The sequence below is a fragment of the Mauremys mutica genome, chromosome 2 (genome assembly GCF_020497125.1).
Source record: "Mauremys mutica isolate MM-2020 ecotype Southern chromosome 2, ASM2049712v1, whole genome shotgun sequence".
NCBI classification, from domain to species: domain Eukaryota; kingdom Metazoa; phylum Chordata; order Testudines; family Geoemydidae; genus Mauremys; species Mauremys mutica.
In genome coordinates, this window is record NC_059073.1 from 213,865,170 (window position 1) to 213,892,786 (window position 27,617).

At 41.0% G+C, this 27,617-nt stretch overlaps 3 protein-coding genes across 7 annotated transcripts in view; 2 read left to right on the forward strand and 1 right to left on the reverse strand.

The window, feature by feature from the left end:
* The window catches only part of SACM1L (SAC1 like phosphatidylinositide phosphatase), a 53,950-nt gene extending 43,461 nt beyond the window's left edge, over positions 1-10,489 (forward strand). The window contains exons 13-20 of the mRNA XM_045003278.1: positions 1,611-1,709; positions 4,615-4,753; positions 5,016-5,085; positions 5,183-5,255; positions 5,803-5,896; positions 5,975-6,067; positions 6,970-7,027; positions 8,411-10,489. Of these exons, the coding sequence (XP_044859213.1) occupies positions 1,611-1,709; positions 4,615-4,753; positions 5,016-5,085; positions 5,183-5,255; positions 5,803-5,896; positions 5,975-6,067; positions 6,970-7,027; positions 8,411-8,547 (763 nt within the window). The 3' untranslated portion in view covers positions 8,548-10,489. The remainder of the gene's footprint in view (positions 1-1,610; positions 1,710-4,614; positions 4,754-5,015; positions 5,086-5,182; positions 5,256-5,802; positions 5,897-5,974; positions 6,068-6,969; positions 7,028-8,410) is intronic.
* Positions 10,490-13,396: 2,907 nt separating this feature from the next.
* LOC123362797 (small nuclear ribonucleoprotein Sm D1) lies at positions 13,397-23,722 on the forward strand. 3 transcript variants are annotated; one of them, XM_045003279.1, is made up of 4 exons: positions 13,397-13,601; positions 15,368-15,444; positions 20,239-20,430; positions 23,536-23,722. In XM_045003279.1, the coding sequence occupies exons 1-4, from the start codon at positions 13,588-13,590 to the stop codon at positions 23,610-23,612; spliced, it is 360 nt and encodes a 119-aa protein (XP_044859214.1). In that variant the 5' UTR covers positions 13,397-13,587; the 3' UTR covers positions 23,613-23,722. The 3 variants fall into 3 exon arrangements, with proteins under 3 accessions (XP_044859214.1, XP_044859216.1, XP_044859217.1); XM_045003281.1 differs by lacking the exon at positions 13,397-13,601 and adding an exon at positions 13,838-13,856; XM_045003282.1 differs by lacking the exon at positions 13,397-13,601 and adding an exon at positions 14,286-14,462.
* The window catches only part of SLC6A20 (solute carrier family 6 member 20), a 42,842-nt gene continuing 38,835 nt past the window's right edge, over positions 23,611-27,617 (reverse strand). For all 3 annotated transcript variants that reach the window (XM_045003275.1, XM_045003277.1, XM_045003276.1), the window contains exon 11: positions 23,611-25,174. In XM_045003275.1, the coding sequence (XP_044859210.1) occupies positions 25,025-25,174 (150 nt within the window). In that variant the 3' untranslated portion in view covers positions 23,611-25,024. The remainder of the gene's footprint in view (positions 25,175-27,617) is intronic.

Here is a 27,617-nt window from a genome sequence, read left to right on the forward strand (position 1 = left end):
GCCCTCTAGCATGAATGCATAATTCTTAATGACTTCTGTAGAAGCTGCACATGCACATTTAAGGGCAACGTTTATCCTTGAATGCAGTTAATCTTATATAGCATGCATTTGCTTTGAATTTTTAGTTTTCACATCAATCAATCCTCATTTTATAAGGCTCTTATTTGCTAGTGCTTGCTGCTATTTGATATTTGACCTCTTACTGCCAGTTTACTGAATTTTGCCAAACTTTTCTCATTGTGGCCCACCTGCTTTTGTCCTGTTTCTGCCTTTCTCCTTTTCTAACATTCCCATACTCCTTCCATTATCCTGTCTCATCGCCCATCCATTCCTTTGAACATTGTATTCTAGCCCCATCTCTTTGCCTAATACGACTTGTAGCTATTTAAACTACATACAAAGCAGAAAGCGGCTTAGAAAAAAGCAAGTGCAGGTCCATCCTTTCTTCCCCATGTTGTCTTGTAAATATGGTAAATGAACACTTGGATTGTAAGCACTTCAGGACAGGGACCATGTCTTTTTAGTTAAGTTGCCATGCACACTTATGGTACTATATAAACAGTAAATAAGCACTGATGACTGAATCAATCCCTGGTATTCACAGGTGATCCTTTAAATAGAATTAACAATTAAAAACTATACTACTCAGTAACTGCACTGGTCTACTGCAGAAGATCCAAGCCATGATTCCCATTCCAGGTTGATATCCTAGTCCACAAAGCATGAATGTGTTGCCATGGCAATGTTTGGAGGGAGGAAGAGAGAATGTTGCATCTCCACACATACACATCCCCCTTTTAATGAGGAGGGCATTGTTGGGTTCCAAATGGAGTTACGTTAGGAAATGGTGGCAGGAAAGAGAAGCCTTTCCTTAAGACTCCAGCTGAGGCATGAAACCCACTTCCTTGCACCCTTTTGGGAAAAAGATATTTAGACTGAAATGATTTTGTAAAATATTAGTGAACATGTGCTTCCTTATCCTGCTTCCAGAGTGGTCGGATCATCTAGATCAGTGGTTCTCAATCAGGGGTCCGGGGCCCCCTTGGGGGCCATGGACAGATTTCAGGGGGTCTGCCAAGCAGGGCCAGCATTAGACTCGGCAGAAAGCTGAAGCCCGAGGCCTTGAGCCCCACCACCTGGGGTTGAAGCCAAAGCTTGTGGCATGGGGCCCCAGGTAATTGCCCTGCTTGTTACCCCCTAACACAGGCCCTGGCTTTTATACGCCGAAAACTAGTTGTGCCACAGGTGGGCCGTGGAGTTTTTATAGCATGTTGGGAGGGCCTCAGACAGAAAAAGTTTGAGAACCCCTGATCTAAGGAGTGCAGAAATTTGCATCCTTAAAATGTGCAATGTGATATTTCGGAAGAGGACAGAAAAGCAGGAAACATGTCCTTTGATATTTATGGAACCCAGTTTTAAAGAATTGCTCTTAAATTTTGGCTGATGTTGGCAAATCTTCATCTGAAGATCATTTCTCTGCACTTTGATATTTATTAATCTTTTTCTTTTGAAAAAATTACCTTTTTAAAAATACAACTGTACTGTGATCTCTTCAGATCAGTGAAGAGTGCCGTGAATTTATTTGATCAGATGTGCTTGTCTCTGAATAGATATATAGCATTTGACTTCCATAAAGAATGCAGTCGAATGAGGTGGGACCGACTCCAGCTCTTGATGGATCAACTTGCAGAACAACAAGATGAGTTTAGGTAATCTCTCTCTATATAGCACTATGTGGACATCTTGTGGTGGTTAGCATAAAGTGATAGATTGTTAGATGCCCAGCAGATCCATAGAGCAGAATCTATATCCTCAAAAGTAGATCACTTTCTCATATGGATTCTATGGCCTTGAAGATGCATATGCAAATAAGATAAAGATTACAGGGTGGAGTCTGCAGATATCTTTGTGTGATCTCACTCCTGCTCAGCAGCAAAGTAGAGGCCTTAATGTGGTTTATAATGCAATCACTCACCATGGTTTTGGTTCTGAGAGTAGTTGCAGCCAACTAAACTATGAAGGAGAATTAAATTTGTCCCTTTTGGTGAAGGGATGAGGGGTAAATACAAGTTTGCCTATTACATGTGAATGAGAAATTACCAAGCACAACTGCTTATCTGTTTTCAGTGTGGTAATTTCAAATGCCGTGTTAATGCCATATGTGAGCAACCAGACACCAACCCTTCCTGATGTGTTTTTTTTTTAAATATTTTTTTGGATTCACAAAAAAGTAGCAAACATCCAACTTGATTTAATATCCTTTCCCCCAGTAAAGTTATTTCATATACAAAATGAATTTGTATGATCTATATGAACAGTTGTTGCTTAATGCATTAGTCTTTATTTTATTATTCACCGCTCATAGATTTACAGGTTAGGAAGGGAAAACTATTTATCTTGTAGTTCTGCTTCTTTGAAGATATCATCCTCACCGTTTGGGTCTCAAGTCTACAGCATGAGGCAGACCAGTAACTCCTATATGTAGTGTTTTGAGGGCTAAACCCCCATTTCCACACACATGGTTGTCTTCCCCTGTAATGTGAGGAACAGCCCACTGAAACCTCTGCCAGTTCCATTTATGAAGGAAAGCTTGAACCATTGATGTAGGCTGACATAAATCCCTCACTCTGTAGGGATAGTACAAACCAAACATGCTCCTGAGGATATAAAAACCTGAAAAGGAGCAGCCCATAAAATCTGAGAGGAGGTGAACAGATAAGAATCAAAGAAGCAGAATGGGCAAGTAATTTTGTCTTTAAAATACCAGCTGTATAGGATTCTCAACCCTAGAATGAGTAACTGAGAAATGTCTTAAAACTAGTAATACACTGTAGCACGTAGTGAACTATGTAGGCACATGCCAAAACCAATCAGCTTTCTTTAAATAAAGGACTGGAACTGATGTATCTCAAAATAAGGCATTAAAGTTATTTGATTTGTTTTATGAGGAGTCCTCAAAGTATGGCTAACACTAGGGAGCTGGAGAGTTTGGGCTCTCTTGAAAATCAGATTCTGCAGGCCTGAGACAAAGCAGCAGCATTCTTCTCTAGAGGCTGAAGCCAAGTCTTTTTGTAATTGTGTAGTGTAAGGATTGTGTTATTACCATGCATACATCATGACCAGTGATGAGCTGCCAAAATCTTAACAACGGGTTCCCTATAAAAAGTTCTGATTTAACAACGGGTTCCCTATAAAAAGTTCTGATTTAAGGGATGTGCGACAGCATGTATTTTTTGTACCAATAGGGTTACCATACGTCCATATTTTCCCAGGAGGTGATTAAGAACCGAAAAGCCTGACATGTCCAGGAAAATACAGATGTATTTTAACCCTACCTAAAGTTCTTTTTTAAAAAGATGGGGCTGAACTAGAAATGAGCTCCGTTTCACATGTGTGGGTGGTGATCAGGGACAGTCTCAATTTTTGGGTCTTTTTCTTATATAGGCTCCTATTACCCCTCACCCCTGTCCCGATTTTTCACATTTGCTGTCTGGTCACTCTAGGGTGTGCACATGTGTGGGTCCCAGCTGCTCCCTGCTCCCCCCTCATTAAAGCACGTGTGCAGGGTTACTGCCCTGGGAACTGCAGGGCACCAGTGGATGTGGGGCTGGCTGCAGATAGGGGCGTGGGGCAGGGCTAGCTGGAGGCAGGGAGTGACACGGGCTGGCTGTGGGCAGGTGATGCAGACGGGCGGGCTGCGGGCAGAGGGCGGGCTGCGGGCAGAGGGCGGGGCAGGGGCTGGCTGGGGGTAGGGGCTGGCTGGGGCTGGCAGGGGGCGGCTGGGGCTGGGGGCAGGGGCTGGCTGGGGGCAGGGAAGGCGGGGGAGGGGCGCAGATACTCACACGGGGGGGGGGGAGCGGCTGGGAGCAGCAGGACGCAGCCGGGGACTTACGGGGCAGCAGCCGGAGCCCCAGGGCCAGAGGTCCAAAGAGCAGGAGCAGCAACAGGGCCAGGAGGCAGCTCACATGGCTCTCGCAGCACAGCGCAGCGCCCCCCGGCGGTCGGGAGGAGGAATTTCAGGCTTCCCAGGCAGAGCCCATCAAAGCTTCCCTCGCAGGGAAGCTAGTTAACAAGCGGTTCTAAAACCGCTTCTAAATTTAACAACGGGTTTGCGCGAACCCGTGCGAACCGGCTCCAGCTCACCCCTGATCATGACTACAACATACTTGAAAGTGGAAGTGGAACCTGCTCTTTCTCCGATAGGTAATACCAAGGTTCATAGCAACTGCAAGCTAAGTTATTGAAGTGTGTAATGCAGTAGGATAACCATTTAGACAAAAGCTTATGCCCAAATAAATGTGTTAGTCTCTAAGGTGCCACGGGGACTTATCGTTGTTTTTGCTGATACAGGCTAACACGGCTACCACTCTGAAACCATTTAGACACTGTTCCTGATAATACTATGCATTCACTATCTGCTACTGGAAGAAAAGTATAAATAATATGTTATCAAATATACTTAAACACAAACGGCAAAGACTTTAACTTGGGGAAAGATTGTTTGGGGTAACTAAAAAAAACCTGTTATAATGTATGCAATCATAGACCATATTTTGAAGTGGATTATTTTAGGTACCTATTTATATACATATTTAAATGTATCCTGGATCTTAGTTATTTTCTAGTTGATTCTGATGGTAAAGTGGTGACTCAGCAGGAAGGAATATTCCGCAGTAATTGCATGGACTGCCTGGACCGGACTAATGTGATTCAGAGCCTATTAGCACGTCGTTCTCTGCAAGCACAGCTGCAGGTCAAGATTTTTTTCTAGTTTGTTTTTGTTTTTTTCAAAGCTCTCTCTCTGGGGGAGGGAGGATGCGTCCTCTGTCAGGGATTAAGTACAACTAAAGATTGTAGTAGCTTGCACTCATAAATTGCTTTAGTACTTAAAGACCTGCTTGAAATTAAAGAGTACTGTCCAGCTTTTCGCTGGAAGAAAAAGCTATGTCCTACATAAACTTAAATACTGACTTCCTCTGAGTTGCTATTGAATTGTAGTGTGTTTTTTGTTTTAGAGGTTAGGTGTTCTGCATGTTGGACAGAGAATTGAAGAACAAGCAGAATTTGAAAAAATCTACAAAAATGGTAGGTTTGTCTTTAAAGTTAAATTACTATTTTTCAAATAAGGACCCATCAGCATTTTTAAAGGAAAACCGACATAATTCTGTTTCTCTGTTCACAGCATGGGCTGATAATGCAAATGCTTGTGCCAAACAATATGCTGGAACTGGTGCCTTAAAGACAGACTACACAAGGCAAGTTAGAGACGGTTCTGTTTTGAGGACAATGCATTTTTGTAACTTAATTATCTACCGATTGATATTTCAATTTTCCAGACACACATTAATATTGCCAGCTTACATGTTAACTACCTCTTACTAGAAAAATTCACCCTATGTCAACATGATATAATAAACAATAATATACCTTTTGTAGTTTAAAAAAAAATTAAAAATCAGGAAATAAAATCAGTATGGGTTTATAATAAAATATTCCATCTTGTTTTATTGCATGATGGAAAACTGAGTCTCTGAGGAACCATTTTCCTGACTTTACTGTCAGATCTTTCCACCCTTTCTTAAAACATTTTTTTCATAAAAATCTATTGCCTATAGGAGTTAGACATTGCAGAGGCAGCACTAGACAGTTGCATCTTTGTCCTTAAGTATAAATAGGAACTTGATATGATTGTTAATACAAACCTGAAAGGATCATAAAACTGAACATCACTTAGTATAACTTTCAATTTGCAAACAAATTAATTCTAATATGCTCATAAAATCACTTTTTTTTTTTTAACAGAACTGGGAAGAGAACTCAGTGGGGCCTAATAATGGATGGATGGAACTCATTAATACGTTACTATAAGAACAACTTTTCTGATGGGTTTAGACAAGTAAGTTGGGTTTTTTCTTTTGCAGATAGGTACTTAGTCATAATTGCTATGCATTTTAACTCTGTATGTTTGTTACAGGATGCTATCGATCTGTTTCTTGGAAATTATTCAGTGGATGAAGTAGAGTCTGTCAGCCCTCTACATATACAGAAGGACTGGAAGTTCTTGGCTGTAAGGATTTTTTTTTAATAAGCTTTGATTCATACTTTTGGAAACTAAATGCTTTGTTTCTTTTATTTGCTTCAGTAAACCTAAGTAGTTATTGACTGTTTATGTAGGGCCATTTGTGTCTTCTGGTCCTGTTTTTTATGGTAGCCATTTACGGGAGGACTGAATCCAGAACATGAGCCATGACACAAAGGGAGCATCCCTCAGACATGGAGTTGGAAGGAAAGGGTCTCTTTGGCCAATTGTGTCCCTACTAGAAAGATTGGGATTCTTCTTGGATCTCTTGCTTTATCTGTTCATTAAGAAAGAAAAGTGGAAAGGGATAACCATTTTTAACGTAATAAGAGCCATCGTTGATCTAAAAATAATCATAAAGATGTCATCTCACAACATCGAATGCTGTATGCAGGCAAATCCTGGTTTCTGTTCTCTTCGATGTCAGTGCCAAGAAAGTCAGGAAGGGGAGGCTAAACAGTAATTGAATTTCAAAACTGCAGTTATGACTAAAATGGTCACCATAGAACACATGCAGGAAATGCAGAAAGTAGTATGGAGAATACCTACGCTGACCCCTTCTGTTCTATACACTGACTACACAAGTGGGGTAGGTTAACACTGGAGACTTATGGAGGTTGTTCAAATACCCAACCAGAACTAATGAACTTGATCTTTCAGTGAGCCTAAACAGGCAGAAACTAAGCATATTATCCTTTAATCGTAAATATACAGTTAAAGCATTGTTTAGATTAGCTCTAAAACTCAGAAGGAGACTGTTTTTCCAAATCAGGACATCAAAGAAATTATGAAACTTTACCTGCTACAACTTGAATTATAAATATAATTTATTGAAGGAAATAATCAATAGTCATATTTCCTTTTTTAATTCTGTTTTTCTTCTTCCTCAGTTGCCTATTATTATGGTCGTTGCTTTCTCAATGTGCATTATCTGTTTGCTTATGGCTGGTAAGTCACTATTTGGCCTACATTTGCAAAATTCACTTGCAGGCATACACTTCAGATGTTGGAAGCTATTCACTGGGAATGTGCTTATGAGTTATGAGATACTCAAGTCATACCTCTAACCATACAACCTGGAGCTATGCTTTTCTGGGTCAGGCCTGGTCAAGTCAGTACTTGGAGGGGAAAGCTCAGACGCTACAGAAAGTAGTGCTGGACATTCAGCAGATGGCACTCTTCCCTCTGTTGAATCAATGTTAGTGGGATATTATGAGTAATCGCTTCTCCTTAACATGATGGTTGAATCAGGTATAAAATTGTTAGTTAATAATCCTATGGCACTTCTTAAAGGAGTAGAATTGATCACGCTGACAACCACACCAACCCCCTATTTAGGTTGTTCTGCTTCCTTGAAACTCTCCCCCTCTATTTCAGCTGAATAAGGTATTCACTTGGAGTATCTCTACATTTTGAGGGGTCGGGAGAGACCAGCGGCAGCAAATCTCAGAGCCTGGGTCTGCAGACTGACTCATGCTATGGCACTAAAAATAGCAATGTTGATGTTCCTGCTTGGGCTGGAGTTTGGTCTCTGAGGCTCACCTCCCTTGCTGGGTTTCAGTACCCAAGCAGGAACATTTACATTACTGTTTTTAGCACCATAGTGGGAATCCCGTGAACCTGAGTGTTGACCTGGGCTCTGAAACTTATTGCCACGTGGCTGCTTTTTTTGCAGTGTAGACATACCCTTAATGACCTAAATTCCTGTGTTGGTATGTGCTGTTAAATCCGGGGTTCTCAGACAGGGGGTCATGACCCCTCAGGGAGTTGTGAGATTACATGGGGCTCATGGGCTGTCTGCCTCCACCCCAAAACCCTGCTTGGCCTCCAGCATTTGTAATGATGTTAAATATAAAAAATGTGTTTTTTAATTTGAGGGATCACACTCAGAGGCTTGCTGTGTAAAAGGGGTCACCAGTACAAAAGTTTGAGAAAAGTTAAGTGGTTACCAATCCTACCCCTTTTGCTTAGAGGCTGACAGCATTTCAGTGGCAGGTCAGGTGTTTGCTATATAGGTTGTAAATCAGTTTTTGTTATGAAATTTTGCTTTGGAATCTCTCTGAATTAAGGTCTGTGTCAATGTCAATGTTTAGCCAATGTAAATTAGCCTTTGCTTAACAGCAGAACATTAGTTTCCAAGCTAGGAAACTCTCAGAAGGAAATATACAGTACAAAATAACAGGCTGTAGTATATGAGAAGCTGATCTGAAATTTCAGTTCTTGATAAAAGCTTCCTTATGAGCACTTTTATAACTATTTTATTGTCGCACTAAAAATGCTCTCTCCACTATTTATTGAAAATGACTTACTATAATGTTTATCTGATTACAGGTGATACATGGACTGAGACACTGGCTTACGTGCTCTTCTGGGGAACTGCAAGCTTTGGAACTTTAGCTATCATCTTTTACAATGGCAAGGATTTTGTAGATGCACCAAAACTGGTCCAAAAAGAGAAGATGGACTGAATTTGTGTGTGTGGAAAGCGGCTTAGCATGGAGGACTCCTCAAGCCATACTTGGAGTCTCTACTGACCTGCTTTCCACACCAACTAGTGGTCATTCTTGCTTTCATCTTTACGGAGAGAAAAAGTAAACCGTGTCCTTCACTTGGTGGTGGGAATTTTACAGTTGAGATCTGGTTTTACAGTCTTAGTCACAATGATCTTTGGAATATTGCATTAATTGAGGAGGTTGCACTCATAACAAGATAACTTACAGGTGAAAGCCAAAATATCCATGTTGTCTGTGGAGTATTATAGGATTTGAACTGGCCTACTATGCTGACAGCCCAGCAGGGCAGTTCCATTCAAACATGATCTCATAATCTTAACACAGATCTCTGGTTCTGTTCACGTGTCACCATATCCAGCTGTGGCAGTATTAGTAATATAGAGTCACATCATGTTCTTTGAGCTAATATAGCATCTTACTAATAATTTTTTTTTTTTGTTCTAGACTTTCATCTGGGTTTCATTTGTCATCATAAAAGCAGTCACTGTTAGCACGAGTCCTTTGCATATTTTCATTAGGGTAGAGAATCATACCTTATTGTTTCTATCGAAATGCAAGTCTTCTGTTCTGCCTCATCTGGGACTGATGCAATATTCTATTAAATCATTGGGAGGATGAGTTATTGGTGGACATTTCTGAAGTTGCGAATGTCTTGCACTACCTAACTACTGCAGTCTTCAGATTACTTTTTATTACAGCTAGACAGCAAATTAAGTGTGGTGCAGAAGTTCAAATTAGGTTGTCTCTTTTTTTAAGATTTAAATGAAATCAAAGAATGTAAAACTTCTTTACTGTGTTTATTGACCCTCATGCTAAAGGTCCAAACTATTCCATAGTTAAAGAACAGTCACAATGTAGAAGGTACACCTCATTGTTTTGCCAGTCACCTGCTTCTGTACCTTTTGATTATGTAGGGATAACCTGTGGAAGAAAGAATACAAATCTTTGAGGTGACAGTCTTATGCTAAATTCCATGTTTGCACTTGGGGGAAGTAGCAGCAGCTTGCTTTTCATGCATGATAAAACTCTAAAAATTAAGCTATGAAAAGAATTTGTTCTGATTATCAGTAAATATGTCTTTAAATTTAGTGCTTCCAATCTACATAAAATAGCTAATCTGAATCAAGGACCAATTTTAAACAATTTTGTCACTTGTTTTATGATTTATGTTCAAAACCAGACATGAAATTTGCTTACAGCACTGTGCATTGTTTAATATTTCCTGTAAGTACAGTTGTATATCCAGATTGCGATTATGAAGATTAAATATTAGAAAAAATGTAGAATACTAGGGTTAGCACGGTTGTCATTAATGCCCTAGAACACAAAACACTGCATCATCAGTGTTTTCATTGTGCTATGATTGAAAATATGTACAGTTTTTTGCAATAACTGTTCATTTTAACCTTGAATGTTTCTGAAGGCCTCTTTGGGTTTTGTTAAACATTACTTGTTCATAAGCACTAGTAATAAAAATGCAGAGTACCTGTTTGCTTTTAGATGCTACAATGGAAATACCAGTTGACAATTTTACTGAGAAATTCTCTGTAACTTAATCTCATCAACATCAACTCCATAATGGGAAAGAAAGTATAAGAACTCTATAGTTAAATATTTAAATAATGGTTTGTATGCCTCATTGGCAGGTGATTTGAAACTTAGCTCAACTCTCTTACAGTGTGTATCTAAATCTTTCTGTGCATCTCCCGTTAAGAGTTTGTTGCAACAAAGACCAAACCTGGACTGCTACTATAACCACATTGCAAGAACTAGAGTAATGTAGGTTTTGAGACTTGGAAGGGCATCTGTATTCCAATGCTTTGCAAGGAGATTGTATTTCTAAGTTCACATATGGTGTACTCATAAATGACAATAAAACTTTAATCTTTCTTTTCTAGATCCTGACAGTTCTGTTTCTGTATTTTAGTTGAAGGGTTTAAAAAAATTCACTTTAAAAATGTTGTTTTGGAAACTGCTGATCATCAGAAAGGTACATTCTGAGTTGTTAATCTGTAAATACAAAATTAAAGGCCTTCTATTTTTATACTTAGCTTTAAACTAAACTTTTAGTGGATTAAGATTTTAATTAGCATAATATGTTCCATTTCCCTCTGCCAAGTATGGATTTTACCTTTCTGAAAAAATAAGTGTTTGGGAGACAAAGGAGAAGTTTAGAAATAAGACCTGAAGTTAGACTCCCTACTTGAGTCTATTCTTTGTCCCTCCCTTTATAAGGCCAGCTTAGACCACTGTTCTTGATTGACTCACAGAGTGTTAGACATATGAGGCGAAGACTGCACATCTTATTCTTCAGATAAACTGCTACGGTAGTGGTATTACAATCAGCTCCTTCTATATTTGCTTTAATTACCTTTTTGTATCCTCAAAATTAGAGGAATGGTAGACTGCCAAGGAATCATCTCTATCAGAAACCTGCTAGAAACAGATTCCTGAAGAGAGAGGTGCACTCCTACGTATATACTCCAAATATTCAGAAAAGGATATTTCTGAACTCTGAATCTCAACTTTTGTCAGACTTAGGACTCTAGCCCTTAAATTTACATGAGACCAAGTGTACATTCGTATCAAGATGATACTGAACTAGCAGTTACTATAGATAGTTCTATTATCTCAACCATCCTTTTCAAAAATGCCAAAGGAGGAACAGAAAGTGTGTCAAGGTGAAGATAGTATATGTGAGCTGTACATCAAAAGAATGTCTGTAATTCATTGAAAACAGGCACACCTGAATGTATAGAAGCCTTTTATTTGTTTCCAGCTTGATGGTACAAATGCACCTTAAAAACACCACACTCTCTAGCTACTACTATGTAGCAAATTTAAATGAGGGTACTGAAATGCATCCAACTCTCCACTGTAGAGTAGCAGCTTAATCACACATCATTTAAAAAGTGGGGGAAAAGGGAATTTTGGTTAACAAGTCTTTCCTTAAAAATGCCAGAGTCTCTACTGCCAATACAAAGTAGCTAAGATCTTGGTTTTTTGTTTGTTTGAAGTATCATGTTTAACTAAAGGCACAGAGCTAAAGTGGAAATATGTCAATATTTTATTCAAAGTCCCTTTTATTTGTTAAATGCTGATTGTAGAAAACTCATCTTTACCATTATGGAAACAATTACATATTTTCTTTCAATTGGCGTTGAGTGAAGTATAGGGTGACCACACATACTGTTTTGGCTGGGACAGTCTTTTTTTGAGCCCAGTCCTGGATATCCTGACTATTTTTTTGGCAAAACTGGGCATTTGGTCTGTTTGCTTTTGCACATGGGACAAATGCCCAGTTTTGGCAAAAAAGTCAGAATGTTGTCTCAGGCAAGCGGTAACCCCAAGTGCCTCAGGCTCATAACCCCACAAGTGGCAGGGCCTGGGCTGACAGCCCCACAGAAGAGGTGTCCCATTTTCATGTTGGTAAATAATGGTCTACATCAACAGGAGCACCATATTACTATTTATTTATCACAGTGCTATAAATAAACCTGTAGGTGAATGGGGTTCACTATAAACTTTTGTGCAAGAGTTTTGTTCATGCAAATAATTATGTTAAATTGCATATATTTGGACCAGAACTATGTCACTAGCTACACTATAGATAGGTCTTGCTGCAGTACAGCTGTAGTGGTCAGATAAGTTTTTGATCTGTCCTTTATACCTTCCTTGGAAAGTACATGGCATTCAGAATCAGTGTTCCAACCAGTGCCTAGGACCAATTACCCTGTGCCTAAGACTTACTTTCCAAAACTCTAACCTGTTTGGGGCTGTACCATAGTTGCTGCTCTTACCTGGGCAGAGTTGGGCCATTTGAAGTCTGACTGTACCTCCTGTGCCTGGAGGCTAAGGCAGATCTAAAGGGGGGTGCTACAGCATGCCCAGGGGCCAGCACCTGGGGTAAAATGGTAAATAGTCTTAAGAGCACTGCTGACTCTTGGAATGGGCTGGGCCCTTCTGTAATTCTCCACTAACCAATGCAGGGGCAAGGTAGCCAGGGGGGAGTGTATTAAAGTGCTCTCTGTAGTAATGTGCTATTTAACTGAGCATGCTCAGTTCATTTGCTGAAGCCACTGCCCTTTACCGTGCCCTTATTAGGTGTGTGGACTGCCTTTGACAGGGGTTAAAAAGTGCCAAAGGGGGCACATCGATAATGGCATTGAGGGTATAATTATAAAGTTTGTGTATGAGGATAAGCTGCACGCAGACAAAATGGGAAATGACGTCCTAGGAAGGAGTACTGCAGAAAGGGAGCTGAGGCTCATAGTGGACACAAGCTGAATATGAGCAGTGTGGAAAGGGGCCTTGCAAAAAATCAGAACAAGTCTGGGACAGCCACTCCCCTCTGTGCTGATTAGGTCTCAACTGGAGTAAAAGTTGGAGAAAGTCTAGAGACGAGGAAAAAAAATTACGGTCTAGAAAACATGACCTAGGAGGGAAGCAGCATCGTTTCCCGAAGGCCGTTTCTTCCCAGCTCTGGCTAGAAATAACGGCTGCCGGGGGCACACTGCTGCGCGTGGCAGTTTCACAGACATGCCGGTGCAAGAAGCGGCTCCCTGGCGGCCTTTGCTCCAGCCGGCGGGAGCAGTTTGCGGCACTACCAGGGTCTCACGCTCCGTTCCGCGTCGGTAACTGCTACCGCCACCACACGGCTACGCGTGGGGGGGGGAAGAGGGGATGACGCATGCGCCGTGGAGACGGGGGGGCCGAGCACAGCCCGGAAGCGGCGCCAACCCGCCCCCTTCGCCGCTGCGCTGCGTCCCCCGGCTCGGCAGGGGGCGCTCAAATGGCGCCTCTGTCACTCATATCCGGGCGCGAGGAGAGTCACTTCCGGCCATCGAGTCGCTCAGCAGCGCCGTTTCTTTCACCGAGCGCCGGAGCGGCCTGGTCTGAGGCCTCCGCACCGAGCTCAATTTTTTTCCTCTCCCCGTTGCCGGGGTTCCGCTCTGTGGTCCCGGCCGGCCGGCCTGACGCCCCCGCTCCGCCGCCATGAAGCTCGTGAGGTGAGATGGGCCCGGATGGAGGCGGATTGGGGGGCAGCGGCGGGAAAGGCGCGCGCTGGGCCGGAGCAGGGGCCTTGCCCCGTCTCGTGCCGCTCCGGCTGCTCGCGCTCCGCCCCCTCCCCCCCGGCTCGTCTCGCGCCGCTGTCGCCTCGGACTCCACGTTCCACGGCGGGTGTGAGCAGGGCCCCTCCCCCCCCCCCCCCGCCCGGTATCGGCTCCGCTCTCCCCGAGCCGGCGCGAGGCGCTGCCAGGCGGGTACGTGCCAGGGAGCCCCCCCCCTTCTCCCCGCCCCATACAGCGCGGCCCTGAGCCGGAGACTCGGGGGTGGCCGTTCCCGCCCCCCCCCCCGCCTCGATCCTGCCCCACCCCCACAGCGCCGGGCGGCCCCCAATTCCCCCCTCCCGGCTGCTCCTGTCCCGAGCACACCCCCCCCCCGTAAGGAAACTGGCGTTTAACGTCACGCACGTGGCTTTCCCCGCCCCGCGGCGGCGGCTGGCTCGCGGCCCTCGGGTTGCGAGCCGCTGGGTTAGACGTTTAGCGGGATAGTTCTCGCTGGTCGCGACTCCGTCGCTGCTTCCGCTTTCGTCCCTGGCCGAGAAGCAAACCTGAACCCGGCTATGGAGAAAAGCAGGTGCCGTCACCCGCTGCGGCGTCCTCATTTCCCGCCTGTTTCCCTCAAAGCCGCCCTCAGCACGTGATACGGTTGTTCACTAGCCAGAAGCCTTATTCTCTGGTCATTGTGAGATTGGGCGGACTAAGGAAAAGTTTGGCTCCCTTCTCAGACAGAGCTGCTAAACTCAGCAAGAGAGGGACTCCCTGCCCCCAACGCATCCACATACAAAGAGCGCTCGTGCAGTGCTTGTAAGTGCTTCTATGTCAGGGCATTCCCCGTCTGTCATATTTAACTAAAAAAAAAAAGTGTGGCAGGGGATTTGTAAAAATCCCAACAGCCTCCCTTAAAGCATTGTTTAAAACACTAATTATCCCTGTTAATCATTCAAATAATTGTTAAACTAAATTATTTTTCACTTTTGTTCATCTCTTACACGTCATTCAGCTTGTACAAATGAAAATAGGTTAGTTTGTTGTATTGTCACTTTCACTTTAAGGTTCAGAAATGTTAGCACAATGCAATGGTGTTTGGGCTACAATGACTGGTTAAATAATTCATTTGCATTAAAAAATACCTTTACCATTGACTACTTTGAAAAACCATTTCTAACTAAACAAATTCTGGGGTAAACTAGCCTGTTTCTGTTTGGGTACTGTTGCATTTTGGCAAGGGGTTAGACTAGATGACCCTTGCAGTGCCTTCTAGCCCTATGATGCAAGTAACATACTTGGCTATTTGCACCATAGCAGTGACTGTAGCTGGTAAATTTATTTTGTTAAAAAGCAAAGCTTGTCTTAAGTGACAGGTAACCAGCAAAAAACAGCTGCTTAATGAATGCTTTGTAATGCTTGGCTTCCAAATAAAGGTGTAGCAGAATCATACTTGGTATGTTTGGGGATTCTTTGTAGCAGTGTCCAATCAGGTTGCTTAGCAAGGGTGCTCTCTTCTATGGTTTTCACTGTTTTGTTGTTGTTTGTTGTTACAAATCCTCACAGTCCATACAGAATTACCTTTTTGGAATAGTATGAGGTTTGAGATCGCTTCACACTTTGTGCAGTATGTATGGCAGGGCCTGGGTACTTTCTGAAGATTATTCATGTATTGTGATATTGGAATAGAAGTTCTGTTTTTCAACTACATTTTTATTTTGCAGGTTTCTAATGAAATTGAGTCATGAGACTGTGACCATTGAACTGAAGAATGGAACACAGGTGCATGGAACAATCACTGGTATGATATTCAAGATGTTGGACACTAAACCAAAATAATTAAGGAATTGATAGACAGTGAAAGGAAAATCTGTTCTCTTCTAAAGAGACTCCACTGTGATAGCTAAATGAGTCTCCTTAAGAGATGCATTTTGTGAAATACTTGGTGACAAAAAGTTTAAAATCACTCCACAAGCAGTAGCATTAGGAACATCAGTTCAGGGTTCTTCCTTACTCAGATATATGTGGTGAATGTTCAGACTGTACATGTATCTTTAAATTAAAGACCAGCAACAGGCAACTAATCTAATGTATGAGATGTTCTCAGAATTTTAATAATATGAACCACATCTGAATAAATACTGTGTTGAGGACTACCACCTGTCTCACACTGGGGTTTACTGTGTTGTTGTTTTTTTTCCCCACCCTTCTGTTCTGTTGTTCTCTATGACCTTCCCATGCAGGTTTCTTTGCTGCCTTCTGCTCCTGCATGTGCTTCTCGATCCCTTAGTTCCTTCTGCCTTGAATTTGCTGCTCAACTGCATTTTCTCCTTCTCCTATGTTTCCATAGACATTCTTCTTCATCTAGTAACTAGCATCTCCAGACCCAGGTGGTGGCTCCTGTTTCTTCTCCTTTATATAGAGGGCATCCCCTACTAAAGGCAGGTAAAAATTAGATGCCAGTTGTCTGTATTTACAGGCAGCTGAGCTCTTTTCAAGAGCCCAGGTGCATGTAGAAGCAATTGGAAGCATGGCCATCACTCTGACCTGCCAGCTCTTCATAGACCACCAGGAAGTGCTTTGAAGACTCATAGGTCATAATTAATCACAATAATAGACCGGGGGCAAAAGGTCAAATTTTATAATATTGTTTAATATTCTGTGTTGAGATTCTGGGCTGTTAGATTATAATACAGAGAGCCAGGTTCTCCTGAATTGTAATAATTGGCACACCAGGTGGTTTTGGGGAATCTTTTAGGCCTTGTCTATACACAGAGTTGCACTGGTTTAACTAAAGGTGTGTCTGGTCTACCCTCAAGTTTTACTGTGGATGTTTGTGTACAGCTATCAGTAAGGGGTGTGATGTGTATATATATTTTTTTTAACTTGCAGTAAAAACTCTAGTGTAGACAGGTATACCTCTATAGCTTATTTTTGTTTTGTTGAACCACAGTAAGCTATTCCGGTGTCAGGATGTTTATAAAGGTATAACTTCATCTACAGTAGGGCTCTTGCTTTAACTATGCCAGCATCATCAAAGTGGTTAAAGTGTAGACAAGGCCTTAGTTAAACCAGTGCATGTTTGTTTGTGGGGAAGTTTATTTCTATTTAGCTTATTTTGATTTAAGAATGGCATATTTTAGCACCAGATTAAGTATCTGTTCTTTACGCACACTTGCACCTGTTTCAGTACAGTGGTTTTAAAACACATCTTGTACACTGGTGCTAATTTGTGTAGACAAGGGCTTAACCTGTTTCATTATGTGTAAAATGGAGATGCTTATCTACCGCACAGTTTTGAGAGGATTAATTATTATACAATATTCTGAAAATATATTAAATGCAGCATACATTTTTAAAGTTATTCCTTGGGGGCACTGACCTATTTATGTGGTCAGCAGTGCCCTTATGGGCCAGAAGGCCCAAAAGAATGAGGGTTTTTTGTGATTTTATTAATGAAGTAACATAATTTGTAGCCTTAAATTACAGGTAAAGAGTACAACTAATTTTAATTGGCATGATCATCGGAAATAGAAAATTAATCCTAGTTCGTAACATGCATTTTGAAAACGTGTAGAATATTGCAAAATTTAACCCTGAAAATTAATGGGTCTACATTAGACTAAGACTTCACGCCGGAATGGCATTAGAAATGATTAGCTGTGGCATGCCATGTAGTCTTCACAAAGCAGCAGCCCTTAAATTTATTGCCTAACATTATTTTAATTTTTTCTGACTTTTTGATGAGCACTGACATTGCCCTTCATTGCAGCAACACATTGAAGTTTGGCAGAGGCATGTTCCTGGGATCTGCAAGGTGCCTTTTGCTGGCCCATGAAAATCCATGATGATTTTTCATAGTTATAAATCCTTGAAGATCTCTTCTGCTGTCAAATTCATTAGTGTTTATTACTTGAGTGTACATACTGCCCTGGCATCTCGCTGAAGTATGCTGTATATAACACAACCAGATTGCATACATGCAGACTGGATTCTTTTCCACTTCTCTGCTTTCCTGCCTCTTCTCTCCCCCTATTAAAATTCCAATTGCCTAGGAGATGCATAAGCCTGGGAACCAGAGGACTGTGAATGCTTGACTTGCTATTTCTATAGAGCTTAAGTCTATGCCCATCACAACATTTGTTGTTGAGTAAGGTCTTGCATGTCATTGAGAGGTGTCAAACTGGGAAAGTAATCCAGACTGCTAAAATGGCAGACCCAAGTAGAGCTGGTTGGGAATTTTCTGATGAAAAACAGTTTCACTGGAAAATTCCAGTTTGTTGAAATAAAAACTTTTTTTGCAGGGACATATGAGTTTTTAGGCAAAACTCTTTCTTTGGAAAGGCCTTGGTTTTGTCCCAATGCAAAATGAGATTTCAAAAAAATTCCCCAAAGATTTTCACAGAGCTGGAAAAGTTTGTCATCTAACTCTAGACCCAACACTGTGGCCACACTGCTGACCTTTCTGTGTTTGACTGTGTTGTCTGTGAAATGTGACTCCTGGTTATGTGACCTACTGTTTCAGTCTGGTATTTGTCCTCTGGTAACTGGTTTGCAGAAGATAACAGCCTTCTACTGCTGCCAGCCCATGTAGTTAGTCCATTAACTCAAGTGCTAGAGAGCTGTGCTCAGGGTCCAGGGTTCATATATCGCTGATGACTAGGGCCCTACCAAATTCACGTTCCGTTTGGTCAATTTCATGGTTATAGGGTTTTAAAAATCATAACTTCCATGATTTCTGCTATTTAAAACTCAGATTTCATTGTGTTGTAATTGTAAGGGTCCTGACCCAGAAAGGAGTTGTGGGGTGTCACAAGGTTATTGTAAAGGGGGTTGTGGTACTGTTGCCCTAACTTCTGCGCTGTTGCTGGTGGCGATGCTGCCTTCAGACCTGGGCATCTGGAGAGAGGCAGCTGCTGGCCAGCTGGGCCCTCAGCAGCCACCACTCTCCAGCTGCCCAGTTCTGAAGGCAGCAGCGCAGAAGCAAGGATGGCATGGTATGGTATTGACATCTTTACTTCTGCCCTGCTGCTGGCGGGGTGCTGCCTTCAGACCTGGGCACGCAGCCAACAGCTGCCACTCTCTGGCCATCCAGCTCTGAAGGCAGTGCAGAAGTAAGGGTGGCAATACTGCAACCCCCCTAAAATAACCTTGTGACACCCTTCCTACCCCCGGACCAACTCCCTTTTGGGTCAGGACCCCCAGTTTGAGAAACACTGGTCTCCCCCATGAAATATGCATAGTATATGGTAAAAGTGCACACAAGATCAGATTTCACAGGGGGAGACCAGATTTCATGGTCCGTGGTGCGTTTTTCATGACGATGAATTTGGTAGGGCCCTACTGATGACACGTGATAGGCGAGGACGGTGGTTGTTACAAATGCACATAATTATTTTATTTCTTTTTAATAAAATCTAGGAAATTAAATACAAAGAAAGTTTGTTAAAATGATGTTAAGGTTATAAAGTCAGGTACTTATAAGTTAGGAAATGCCAGAATTAAGTTTGTCCATTAATTCTGTCTCCTTGTATGTATCATGATACATACAAGGCTATGTTTTAGTCATGGGTAGTTTTAGTAAAAGTCATGGACAGATCACAGGAAGTAAACAGAAATTCATGGGCCTGCGGCCAGTCTATGACTTTTAGTCAGGGCGGGTGTTTTTTAGTAAAACTTGGGTTGGGTCTGGGGGGACGGTCCAGGGGGGTGGCGTGGGACCCCTGCTGGTTCTGGAGGGAGCGGGTATTGGCGAGGCTGACAGGGGCTTTCTACCCGGCTCCGTGTCCCTGCAACTCCTTGGCAGAGGCAGGGGACAGAGCAAAGGCTCTGCTGCTCCCACCACAAATGCCAGCTGCCGCAGTTCCCATTGGCTGGGAACCGCAGCCAATGGGAGCTGCCGGGGCAGGGCCTGCAGGCATGGGCAGTGCGTGGTGCGGAGACTCTGCTGCTTCCTACGAGCTGCAGGGTGGCCATGCCAGTGTGACCCAGGGAGCCCCTCACCCTGAGTTAAGCACCTCCCCACACCCTCTAGCCCTGAGCCCCTTCCTACATACCCAAACTACTGCTGGCCCAGGGGCTGCCTGAGCCAGCTCCAGCCACTGCAGAAGTCATGGAGGTCACGGACTGTCACAGAATCCGTGACCTCCATGGCAGACTCACAGCCTTAACGATACAGTCTTTAATTAAGTGATCATACACTTCTTTTTTTCCTGCAGGACCACTGTCTAACTTGAGTGCCAGGATGAGCAATGCTCCATGAATAAACCAGGGTTGTGCAGTCAATGAGTCTGTTTGACCGTTGCCTCGTTAGCTGTAGGGGAGGGAAGGTATTTAGAGAACAAGATAGGGACTACAGGAAGAGAAAAAATGGTCTTGTGATTAAGGCAGTTGTATGCTATCTAGGTGAATTGGATTCTGGTTCTGGTTCTACCAGACTTACTGTTTGGTGGACAAGTCATTTAAATAAAATTTTTCACAGATACGTGTAGAAATGTCCTTTCTAAAATGGCATTACCTACCATGCTAAAAGTAACCAATTTTTTGATGCATTTAGTCTCTCTTCCCTAAAATTTGTCATCTGTCTGTGTTTCAGGAGTGGATGTCAGTATGAATACGCATCTTAAAGCTGTGAAAATGACACTGAAGAACAGAGAGCCTGTACAGTTGGAGACATTGAGTATTCGGGGAAATAATATTCGATACTTCATTCTGCCAGACAGTTTGCCTCTGGATACCTTGCTAGTGGATGTTGAACCAAAAGTCAAATCCAAGAAAAGGGAAGCAGGTTGGTTTGTGATTTCACCTTTGTTTTATTCCAGATTATTAAAGGGGTGGTTTGTTTCCTCCCTAAATGAGTACTTTTGTTGAATCTGCAGTAATCTTAAATGTCTGGTTAGAACATTTTAGTTTCTGTGATAACTTGCTTTTATTTTTTTTCTGCGGTATTCTATAAAAAGCAAAGTTTTGAGGCTTCTTGTCCTGTAGCTGGAAGGCACTGGCAATTTGTAGATGATTTGATGTCCTGATAATGAAACTCAATGTGTAAGGTTAACCTGGACACCCTTCTTAAATTCTACATAATTCTGAAATTGTGTATATGGTGTCCTACCAGAGAAGAAATTTTTTGAAGTTGGAGAAGAAATTAAGTCAGGGTATTCTGAGATGATTTCAAAATGACTTTTATTTTGCCTTTGAAGTTCACTAGTGTGTGTGCACCACATCTGTTTGCACTATTAATTTCAGGTTTTGTTTCTTGACCTCTGAGAGCTAGTACAGAGGGGCCTCCCTTACTATGATGAGTGGATAACTGAGTCATGTGCTACGGGGGGGGAAATGAACCTTTGGATTCTGTATGGTCTCTGGAGTTCTTAACTTTCATGATAAACCTGGGATGTTTTCAGATAGGCAGGGTTCTGGCTCCAGCTCCCATCTACATCATATTTTCACACAAGAGTGTTCTAATTTTTTTCCTCAGACAAACAATTCCTAAACAAAAATCTTTAAGATAGCATTAAAGTTGTAAATAGGGGACTATTAATTTAAAGCCACACTATTAAAACTTTGTAACAAGAAAAACTAGAAAGAGAAAAGTTGTAGTTAGGGGGTTCATAAACAACTTTACCTGTGTGCCATGTCTTCTCCCACCTAATAAGGATATGCTTAAGATAACTTCACTTGAAGCTTTAAAATCATTGACTGCAGTTGGAAACAATAAACTCGGTGAATGGAACCATGGTATGTTTTTCAGAAATGTTGGCCCCTTCTTTCCTCTTCAATAAATAACATCCTAGCCTGATTTGGTGACTGTAGTACTGAGATCTCTGGCCTATACACATTATGTGGATTGTATAAAGAGGATAAGTGAGCTGTAATGGAGTATGGGGTCTGTAATTTATATAAATAAGGTAATGGCAGAGTCTGGACCGTTTAGCACTAGTCTGTGTAGGCACATTGATAGGGTCTCCACAACATTGTGTGACTCCCCCACCCACTATGAATAATCCATTAACTATGTGGGAAATTGAAATAGGAGTGGGTTACTTTTCTGGGTCAGTACATGAAGGATAAGAGGCATGCTGTTAGTTACATTGTACCATATGGGAAGGTGAACTAGAGAATGATCTTTGGGTCCTATATATTGGATGGTGGCTTGTGGCATGTACTGGAAACAAATGAGGTAGCTAGATTTTAGTTTGTTTCTGATTTAATAAATTGAGACTGTGACATGGTGGGTAGAGTTCAAGTTATTGGAAATCTCAGTCATTTTTGGAAATTGAGTAAACATAGTTTCAGGTTAATACACTTGTTCCTCGGTACCTCTGTTAAGTTTTGTTTCTACTGTTCTTATTTTTTTTTCCAAATGTTTTTCTTTGTTGCGATCTGAATGGTTTTATCTAGAATCTTTCCGTTAATTACCTTAGAAAAATAGGTAAAGAAATTTCAATAAAGCTCTTTCTTTTTTAAGCGGGTGATATCCATTTCAGGTTGTTTGTGGAACTTGCCTACAGAATTCCTCACTACTTGTGCAACTAAGCATTCAGGTGTTTTCAGTTAATATCTATGTGCAGCATAACTATTCACATTTTTCACTTATTGGTAAATGAACACTGAATTAATCTGCCAAGAAGTAGTTACGGTTCTTTTGAGGGACACATGCTGCATGTTTTTGCCAGGTTCTGCTGCCAACTGTGAAATCCTTCATCCCTCTGCTTCCACCCCTTACTTTGACAAACATTGGGGGGAGGAAGAGAAGTGCACTGTTATATATTTCAAAATATTTTACTCTACAGTGTGAACAGGTTTAATATTACACAGATGAGTTCCATAAAATTTCTTGTTCATTAACCAGCTCAGTTGATCAGAAACCCCAACATGTATGACCTTACTATGTAATTAGAGCTATTTATCTCAATTTGCCAATCCTCCATAATAATGCACCTTACTGATGTTTTATGAAGACACCTATTTTTTTCAGATCTTCACAATACTCTCCATCTCAAACCATACTTAAACATGCAAAGCATCATGATTAGAACACACTTCTAAATGTCCCTGCCTAATGGGATATATAAAATCTGTAGCAGGTTGGTCAGTAGTTCTGTCAGACATGTATTAGGAAAAAAGACATGCCAACATAGTAGGTAAATTTGTTATGAATGTGTGAATAGGATCTCACTTAGCATGTTCTTTCCTATTCGATATTGTAAATCAGTTGGATGATTTCCACTTTTCTTGAACTAAACTGTTGCAGCCAAGAGATGACGAAAAATTGAAAAATGCTCAGCACCCAACATTTCTTATTGAAAACAGTGGGAGCTGTTGAATGATCTGTTCTTGAGAAAATGTGGCCACTTTTTAGTTGCCTAAAAGGAAGTTGAACAGTTTGGAAAATCTGGCCCTGTACTTACACATTTAACACCTACCTTTGCCTGTTCCTTTGATAATACATTTTGCCATAGATAAGTTATATGAATAGGGTGTGAAGACCACAGTGCTGTAGCATCTTGTGTATTTAAATCCCAATTCCTGAATCGTTAGGCTTTATTGAGAGAGAGAGAGAGACTTGTGTCAAGCTTTCATATTATTCAGAAAGCTAGTATATGCCTTTGTTTTCAGAAGTGAAAGTGGAGTAGATAGAGAAGTGTAAATTGTACGAGTTGTTTTTGTTTAAAAAATGAAAAAATCAAGTGCAAGGGAATTGAAGTAGAAAAATAAAAACCAAAAACTTCGGTGTATCTGAAATTTGATAGCATTAGCACAATCTGGTATCCAATTACAAGTCCTATATGATAAAATACATCTTTTACACTTGATGCATACAATTTATTTCAAATAACTTTTTTACACCTGAATAGAGTTTAACTTGTTCTTTGTTTTGTTTGTTGCTCAGTTGCAGGAAGAGGCCGTGGCAGAGGTCGGGGCAGAGGCCGTGGCCGTGGCAGAGGAAGAGGGGGACCTAGGCGATAACTTCTCTCACACCACAGATACATGTTACAAAATTCTAAGCAGTCTGATATTTTTTGTACAGGTTTTGTTTACAATGTCGATTTTTAATAAACACAAATGTGGAAAAGTTGTCTCTCTTGTCAGTTAAGCCCTGAATGGGGTTTGTATTCATTGTATGGAGCCGTAGAGCATTACTGTGGCCTAACCATGCCATGTTACCTTTGTTCATGCAGTTCAGCCAAGAGAATTTCTTTTCCTAGTACATACTATAATATCACATCTTGCTCTTCTCTGACCAGGTAAGCTACTTGTTATGTTGTAATACTGTTCAATCAAAATGAACGTTGCTTCTTCCTTTGCAAGACACATACCGTGTTCCATTAAGGTCACATAACCAAAATGTATATTTAGAGAATTTATACTTTTTAAATGTTGTGTTTTGTTTAACATTGCATTTCAGGGTGACCTCTTCTGTTGTACTTAACAAAAAAAAATAGTACAATTCTACTATCTAATTGAAACTTAAAATGTAACACATCTTGAGTTCATTCTGTTATAGAAAAACTTTCTCACAGGGAAAAATGGTTCAGGTCTATCAAATATTGGAATGTGGCATCATAAGATTAAAATCAAAATACGTATTCATGGGTGTGAACTTTGTTGAAGTTAGTTGTATGGTGTGGGGCTTTTGTGTTGCGTGGTTTGTGAAACTGTCACAGATACATTTTACTGCGTAAAGCTGTGCATCTACTAGTAACTCCCTAGAAAACAGGTACTGTACACAGTTGCATAGTGGAACCTGATATTTACTTCTACTGGAAACATCAGAATTGATACAGCTTATGCATAAGCTTAAGCTGTTTTGCTTTTACGTCAGCTCTTAAGAAATATTGACCTCCTTTACCTCAACATATAGATACTTCCTAGTAATTTTTTCTCTCAAGTAGAAAAGACTGGCACATTCAGATTACAAAATTTGAGAAGTCAAACTATATATATATATAAATAAAACGTCAAGAAAACCACTCATGTACATGCATGCTATTTTGAAGAGTAATTTCCAGTACTTCAGTTACAAAAGAATTTGCTTTCATATAATTGATGCTCATTGTTTTAAGTAGGCAGTACTGCACAGTGAAAGATAATAGCCTAACATCAGTTGTCATTAGCCAGTAATACTTGGTATCTTGTGCTAGGTGGCTTTTTGTGAGCTGCTGTTCTTTGTATATCAGAGACCCTCTTAAGGCTTCCTCTGCCACAGAAGAGCTTTTTGAACCACTGTGGGAGCTGCCAAGAGCACTTTATGGTAAAAACATCACCCAAGGTTCTGCATATCTATGAATAGTTGCTACAAATAATGATTACTGTGGTCTCCCAAGATCCACACAATTATTGCAACTGGTGATAGTTTTCATGAGTCCAGTTATGAATGTTCATTCAAGAGTTGATACACTTCTCTTCTTCAGTCTCTTCATTATAAAAATTATTAATGCACCTATTGGTATACACATTGTGGATGAAGCCACAAGTAGTCCAATAACTGCCAAGGCATAACTTGGATAATCTTTTGTAACCAGTTGACCCTGCAAATAAGAGAATATTAGCATCAAGTAATTATAGCCCTCTCCTCTTTGTAACTTACTATAAGAAATGAGATCCTTTACTACCCCAAAAGTGTTGGATCTTTAATTTTTGATGGCTGGCAGTGATCTTAAATTTAGGCACAGTTTTGCTAGAGAACAAAGTTAAGTTGTAAAGCAGATGTTGGTGTGTAGAGATGGTCAGTATACCTTGACGTAAATATCAAGGATTGGTATGGACTGTCACGTCAAGAGACATCACTCATTTTAGTTCTTGAGTTTGCTGTGCACAATACTTTTTGGTAAGAACAAGAAGAAAAATATGTAACAGTAGAAATAAAGAATCATGAAGACAGTTATAGAAAGTTATTTACACTAATGGGTTGAATCTCACAGCATTTTGTATTTCTTGCATGATTAATTTTTGTCTCGTATGTGGGCTGTGGCAGGTGGAGAGAGGTGGACTATAGAGCTTTAGTTGCTACTCACCTAGGCTGGATTTGAACTGCCAACCTTGAGGCAAGGTACTAGTGAAGTGTGCTACACAAAATAAGTGAATGGTTTCATGTCAGTTCTCATACTTCCCAGGATAGGCCATTGCCTCAGTAATCTGAACAGAGGCCACATCCTGAACAGTCATGGAAACAATTACCCTTATCCCTAGACTACATCCTAGTAGATGGGGTAACTAGCGATGCTGCCTGTGCTTATCTGTCTGTACTTGCTGTGATTATTACTCCCATCAGCACCTTTTTAAGTACACTAAGTTCATTGAAAGTTTTTTTTTTTTAAATTGTAAAGTATGCCTATTCTAAATACAATATTAGTATGGCTCACTTCACTTCCTGTCTCTTTAAGGGGAAAAAAGATGCTGTCTTAATCATGAGTTCAGAATAAGTCCTTCCCAGATTATGTATGCACATCTCTAATGCACTCCGTTCTCAAGCAATCAGAAAGTAAAGGTACAAGGTGTCACTTTTCCTGTTAGTGCCACTGTAAAAAGACTACATGTGTGGAATTCAAGGTTTAGTGGCATCGAGGAGCAAAAGCAATTTTTAAAAAATCTAAACTACATGGCTGCAGTTCTGTTCCTACAGCATCACTATGTCTTATGGGATGTAAGATACTCTTTCTCCCATGCTCAATGGGATTATCTGAATTCCAACTGTATCCTGCTAATTCTCCCTCTTTTTTTAAATGTGGTCCTTTACCCTCTGACCCCTCATTACACTGTATGAGGCTTTATAGTCATGGATAGTCTTCTCGTTCTTGCGGTGAGTGAACAGAGCTGTGACCAACACTCCATGAACTAATCAGTAAGGAGGCTGTTCAGGAGTGCTGTATCTGTGCCTTTAGTGCTGGACATACTATAGCTGACTGCTCTCAATTTTGGTGGTCTGGGAATCCAGCTAAATTATGTAATACAATCCAAAGCTGCTGGATAGCTATTTAGAGCTTTACTATATGTCCACTATTTTCCCACAATGTAATTAGTGCTTAAACGGAGAAACTGAATGGAGGCCTGCATCTTGCATTCAGCAGCACCATCTAGATTTCTCTGAACACTTGAAGGGATTATCTGCTGTGATTCAACTCCTACAGCTAGCATTGTGAGATACTGCAGTATACTAGCTGTCTTTTAAGTGTTGCCGCTTATCACCAGTTGGAGGTTGGCAGCAAGCAACAAAGCTTACTATAGTTTGTGCAGGTAAATATTTGTTACAGCTGTTTAACATTAAATAGTGAGAAACATTAGTGCTTATGTAAGCTTTTAACTTTGAGGCCAAATTTGTCACTGGAAACTTTTCTCAGCAGGCACAGTTGTGATCCCTGTCTCTGCAAAATGTTTTCAGTCTTGCTGCATTGGAATCTGCAGTTCAGCCAACAGCAGAAACCCACACCCTTTCAGATACCCAAATTAGCAGTGGCGTGAAAATACTATAAAATTGATTGCTTTCCTTTTAATAACATAAAGGGAACATGTCCTGGAATGTTGTTAAATTAATATTTTCTTAAGAAAATCCAGATTGTTCTTTCTCTGTGATAAACATGTATTTAAATACTTTTATAAAACATGTATTATGCTCGCTAGGGAGAATGAATTGGATTGTGATTCATTCTGTTGTGTGTGGGAGCTTTGTTCGAAGTACTGAAAACCTCTTGGTCTCATGAAAATGTCATTTCTTATTCACAACTGATCACTTAGTGCGGTATCACTGCTGTTTTGAACAAACACAAAATTTATAAAAATATCACAAGTGATTCTAACTCTTAGATTAAAGCTTTAGTATTTGTGTGAGGGTTAGGGAATGTGGCTGCTTCTGCCTGTCATTAAAATTAAAGACCCATATTTCAGAATGAAACCTGCTGTGTTAATTTTCAGCTGGTGCAATTTGAGCAGGCTGCCCCCATGTCTTGAATATGCGGATATCTCCGGGTTCCAATG

Bases quoted from the DNA above. Each gene is read 5' to 3' on its own strand.
- LOC123362797 (XM_045003279.1), top strand. The intron at 15,445-20,238 runs GTATGATATTCA...TCTGTGTTTCAG, and splicing joins GGTGCATGGAACAATCACTG to GAGTGGATGTCAGTATGAAT. The intron at 20,431-23,535 runs GTTGGTTTGTGA...TTTGTTGCTCAG, and splicing joins ATCCAAGAAAAGGGAAGCAG to TTGCAGGAAGAGGCCGTGGC.